Source organism: Galeopterus variegatus, unplaced genomic scaffold (genome assembly GCF_000696425.1).
Source record: "Galeopterus variegatus unplaced genomic scaffold, G_variegatus-3.0.2 Scaffold2672, whole genome shotgun sequence".
NCBI classification, from domain to species: domain Eukaryota; kingdom Metazoa; phylum Chordata; class Mammalia; order Dermoptera; family Cynocephalidae; genus Galeopterus; species Galeopterus variegatus.
Genome location: NW_007728783.1, coordinates 244,686 through 249,867, shown reverse-complemented (window position 1 = coordinate 249,867; position 5,182 = coordinate 244,686). Strand labels below are relative to the sequence as shown.

At 55.2% G+C, this 5,182-nt stretch overlaps 1 protein-coding gene across 1 annotated transcript; it reads right to left on the bottom strand.

Annotated features, from left to right (window-relative positions):
* Nucleotides 1-1,051: 1,051 nt before the first annotated feature.
* On the bottom strand, nucleotides 1,052-3,873 carry CHST3 (carbohydrate (chondroitin 6) sulfotransferase 3). Its single transcript, XM_008582588.1, has 2 exons — nucleotides 3,708-3,873; nucleotides 1,052-2,519 (listed from the first exon to the last, which is right to left on the bottom strand). The coding sequence occupies exons 1-2, from the start codon at nucleotides 3,845-3,847 to the stop codon at nucleotides 1,241-1,243; spliced, it is 1,419 nt and encodes a 472-aa protein (XP_008580810.1). The 5' UTR covers nucleotides 3,848-3,873; the 3' UTR covers nucleotides 1,052-1,240.
* Between the last annotated feature and the right edge of the window lie 1,309 nt (nucleotides 3,874-5,182).

Here is a 5,182-nt window from a genome sequence, read left to right as displayed (position 1 = left end):
TGGACATGCTCTCGGGGAGCCGAGCAGGACGGGGCCTTTGGGCCACAGTCACATGAGGTTGTCCAGGCCATTTCAAAACATCCTGCTTGCCAGCCATGAGCGTGGGAATGCATCAGAGGAGGTAGCCAGAGAATCCAGGGAGGGCTGTGGACTCGGCAGTTCTGAATCCACTGTTCAGTCCCAAACCTGGTCAGGGAGCTGTGTCCTTGCCCTTGACTGTTTCCTTCCCTGCCCTCCAAATAATCCTAAAGTGTGACGAAAAGTCTCCTCTTCCGGTGTGTGATACAGATAAACCTTGTGGGCATAAAGCAATGGGAAGCTTGTCTGTGCATGTGTGTATTTGCGTTTTTGTGATGCTTTTCTGTGTGTGTGGTGTGTGTGTCTGTATGTCTGAATATACATACCTCTGTGTTTTGTAGCTCTATACAGGGCTGATATTCACCAGCAACCAGCACAGCGGTCCTTTTTATAAAAATATTGAATCATTCTATACTGGTTGGCAAACAGCCACTGACACCTGATGAGCCTCAAATGCCACCCTCTGACACCCTGGGTTGTCCCAGCTCCTCCCCAAGGACCCACCCAGATCCCAGACTTCTCCACAATCCAGAAATGCAAAGGTTAACACTGAGTACAGCAGGAGGTCAGACTGTAACTGGTCAGTGGCCATGCCCCTTCTGGTTGTTACATATTTGGACTCTAGCCCACAGGGTCTCCAGGCATTAGTGCATGGTGTGTGTGTGTGTGTGTGTGTGTGTCTCCAGGCATTTGTGCATGGGGTGTGTGTGTGTCCAGGCATTAGTGCATGGGGTGTGTGTGTGTCCAGGCATTAGTGCATGGGGTGTGTGTGTGTGCGCGTGTCTCCAGGCATTAGTGCATGGGTGTGTGTGTGTGTGTGTGTGTGTGTGTGAGAGAGAGAGAGAGAGAGAGAGAGAGAGAGAGAGGAGAGGAGAGAGGCTTGTCATTCGGCCAGGGCCTGCCAGGGCCTGCTCAGGAGGCCACAGCCCCTTAGGTCTGGATGTCGGGACGTTGTCCTGTTCTCGGCGAGAACCCCCAGCCCGCGGCCGCGGCGGGGAAGCTGGCTGGCTGGGGCCTACTGCTACAGCGCGGGGTCGCCCGCCCCCGGGGCAGCTGCCCACCCGCCCTCTGCGAGCGCTGCATCTCCCCGCTGGCTGGGGTGCGAGCAAGGCAGGGCGGGCCTGGGCCTTTCACGAGGAGGGTACACGGGGCCCCAGGCCCCCTACGTGACCCAGAAGGTGCCGCGTTCCTCCAGCAGGCTGACCGAGCGGTTGGTGAGTGCGGCGGCGTCCCGCGCCAGCTTGTAGCCGAAGAGGCGCATGGCGGGGCCGCAGGCGGCCTGCACCACCTGCGCCAGCTTGAAGGGCATGCCGAAGCGCCACTTCTCGAACTGCTCCGACGAGTTCTTCCGCGTGGAGTAGATGCCGCTGCCGTCGCGGGCCGCCCGCGTGTTCTTCTCGATCCAGTCCTCCACCTGCGGGGTCAGGTGGATGCCGGCGAAGCGGTACATGTCGCGCGCCTTCTGCAGCGGGCTGCGCGCCACGTCCTCGTAGCGCACGAGCATGTAGCGGCCGCGCAGCCAGGCCGGCTGCCGCAGCCCCAGCTCGGCCGACAGGCGGATGCTCTCGCAGTTGCCCCGTAGCCGCTGCACCTCCTCCTCCCTCAGCCGGTCCTGGCCCTCGGCCAGCCACTTCTTCCAGGGCTCGTACTTGCCGGCGAAGGCCACCATGCGGGAGGCCAGCACGGCCCGGGGGTCGCGCACCAGCTGGATGATGCGCAGGTCCAGCCGGGGGTCCTCGGCCAGCGGCTGCAGGAACTCCAGCTGCCGGATGCGCACGGCTTTGAGGGCCACGTGCTCCTTGCGGCGGCAGGCCTCGGCCGCCAGCGTCACGTTGAGGGGGCCGCAGCGCCGGTCCCTGCAGTGGTACTTCTCGAAGACCTTCTTGACGAAGGGCGTGCAGACGGGCTCCTCGCACAGGGAGCGGCTGGAGCCCCGGCGGAACATGAACTGGGTCAGGTGGTCCTCGGGCAGGGGGCTGATGAAATGCTCCAGCACGTACAGGTCGCACAGGAAGAGCTGCTTGAGCACGTCGCGGTAGACCAGGGCCGAGCCCGCGGCGTTGGCACCTCCCGGCTCGAAGGACACGGTGCGCTCGATGTGCCACAGCGGCTCGAAGAGGTAGAAGATGTTGCCCTGCTGGTTGAAGAACTCGCCCACGAACGAGGAGCCGGTGCGGGTGGTGGCCATGAGGAGCACGTGGCGCCGGGGCCTGGCGGGTGGGGGCGGCCCCTCCTCCCCCTCCTCCCTCTCCTCCTCCTCCACCTCGGGCTCCACCCCCAGCTGCAGGCTGAGGTTCCGCAGGCGGCCCTGCAGCTGAGAGAAGGCTGAATCAAGCTCGCTCAGGGACAAGAGGGACGCGTTCTCAGCCAAGACCAGGGCTGGGTCTGTGCCATTGGCATCTGCTAGGGATTGTGGGATCTGCTTCAGCCTGTCCGAGACCCTGTGAAGACAAAGGGAGATGGGATCAGTGACTGATGGGGGACCCCGTGCAAAGTGCAACTCAAATAGTCTTCCAGGCTGATCACCCAGAGCCCGTCTTAGTTGGTTTCCCCAGAAGCAGACTTTGAAGCAAGGATTTGACTGTAAGCAGATTATCTGGGACATGTTCAACGGGAAGAAGTGGGTACGGAAGTGAGGCAGGGGAGGAAAAGAAATCCAGAAAGGGGTGTGCTTCTATGGAGCAGGTGACGCCTGTGGGCATTTGAGACTCAATCTAGGGGGGACTCTGACAGACACTTACTCCCTGGGACTTCTGGCTTGCCAGTGTGCAGGTGGAGAGAAAGCTCTCGGGTGCAGAGTTGTAGGGGCTTGCAGTAGGACCCAGTAGGTGTGAACTGGAATAGTCCATGTTGAGGGACCCGAGTGGAGCACTGACAGTGTCTGCTACACAGCCTAATTCCTAACCTGCCCATCTTGGCTGATGCTTTCATGCAGGGCTGTCCCTGGGAGGAGGAGAGATTTAAGAAATCTTTCCACATCTAGCAGGCCCACTGCACACAGCAGTACACTGCCAACTCAAGGGGGGAGAGTAGTCTATTTGAGGGGCACTCCCTTGGAGTTGAGCAATACACAACCTGTGCAGATGCACGTGGGAGCCCTGCCAACCAGAGTGTCCATATCAGGACCCTGCCTTTCCTTGGGCTCACCCTCACCCATGACGTCAGGATCTACATAGGGGATGTGCTGCTAATCTGAGGCATCATTCTAGGCCAGGAAGTAAATTAGTAATAATAGTCACAGCCAGCAAATACCGGACACCAACTACATGCCAGGCACTGGGCTAAATGCTTTTACATTTTCTCATTTAATCTTTCCAACGAGACAGGTGTCATTATTAGCCACATTTTACAGAAGGAACTTAAGACTCAGAAAAGCAAAGTATCTTGCCTAAGTTCTCACAGCTGGCAAGGGCCAAAGTGAGGATTCCGGCTCAGGCTGCCTGAATCCAGAGCCCGTCTCACCACCGTGTGGTCATGAGGATGTGTGCATGACCCCTGCCAGGGATGCTGGAGGGGCCTGGGGAAGTCTCGTTGAAGGAGTGTGTTTACAGGTCCACAGAGATCCCTACGGTTACCTCTTTGCCCCCACCCACCGCCTTGATAAGGAAGACCTGTGCTGTGTCCCTCACCTCGATATGATTTTATTTTCCTTCTCAATGAAGACAAAAACTACCACCACAAAAGCCAGGAAAAGGGCATATTTGCTCCTCATCCTCAGGCTGTGCACAAAGTCCCGGCAGTCCTGGGGCAAGGTGGGTCCTTTCTCCATGGGGAAAGGCAGGGCCGTGGGGGCTCCTCAGGTGCTCAGCTCACGGGCATCACGCGGGACCCGGCTCGTCATCTTCAGGTGGGGGACACCCTCGTCCTGTGGAGAGATGGGTGACAGGACACTGCTGTCTATAGACCAGCAAGATAGAGGATGTTTCTCCACCAGACTTCTGAAGAGCCGGCTCTGCTTAGTAGCCAGGACCCCAGACCCACCCTCCAGACAGACTATGCACCTAAGAGACTGGAGGTCTCTTTAATAGGTCATTTAAAATGCTAATGAACTGTTTGACTCATCCATCCCACCTCCATCAATTTGTCCCTTGACCTCACAGGTCAAAGGCATGTACAAGGGGTCTGAAAAAAGTTCATGGAAAGATCAGTACTATCTTTTAATTCCATTTTCCCGCAAACTTTTTGAAGTACCCTTGCACAGTCAGCCTCTGGGTTCCACATCCTTGGGTTCAAACAACCGCAGATTGAAAATATTTAAAAATAAAATTAAACAAATAAAGAACAATACAACAATAAAAAATAACACGAATAAAAAATACAGTGTAACAACTACTTACATTGCTTTAAGTATTATACTCTAGACATGATTTAAAGTACGTGGGAGGATGTGCATAGATTATTTTTTAGATCAGGGACTTGAGCATCCTTGGATTTTGGTATCTGTCGGGTGGGGTGGGGGGTCCCGAAACCAATCTTCCATGGACATGAGGGACAACTGTATATAGAAAAAAGTGTTCCTTGCAGCAGAAATCTTTATAATACCAAAAAACTACAAACACCTAAATAAAAAATGATGGCACATCCATGCGGTGGTTTATTGTGTGGTGACAAAGAATAACGAGGTAGACATAAAGATGCTGATGTGAATAATCCTAACAATATTTTTTTTAAAAAAGCAGATGCAGACATAATGTGTTTATGTAGGACAAGGTTTCTCAACCTCGGCACTGTTGACATTATGGACTGGATAATTCTTTGCTTTGGGGAGTTGTCCTGTGCACCCTTGGCCTCCACCCACTAGATGCCAGTAGCATAGCCTCACTCAGTTATGACAATCAAACATGTCTCCAGACATTGTCAATTGTCCCCTGGGGGGGGGGGGCAGGTGCAAAATCATTCCATGTTGGGGACCTCTGATGCAGCATAATCCCATTTGAATATAAAAAGCGGGAGAAAATACAGATGCAGGATACAGAGGGGCACCTTCCTCACACAATGGAAGTGGCTTCACAACCAGCCAGAAAATCTGTCCTCTGGGGACAGCAGCGAGGTGGGGGCTCTGAATGTGGGTGAGCAGATGGACACCTGGCAGCTGGAGTGGAGG

What these genes read in the sequence shown, in the direction of transcription:
- CHST3 (XM_008582588.1), bottom strand. Translation starts at nt 3,847, where the DNA reads ATGGAGAAAGGACCCACCTTGCCCCAGGACTGCCGGGACTTTGTGCAC. An exon ending in GAAAATAAAATCATATCGAG is followed by an intron (nt 2,520 to 3,707) that starts GTGAGGGACACA and finishes TTGTCTTCACAG; the next exon opens with GGTCTCGGACAGGCTGAAGC.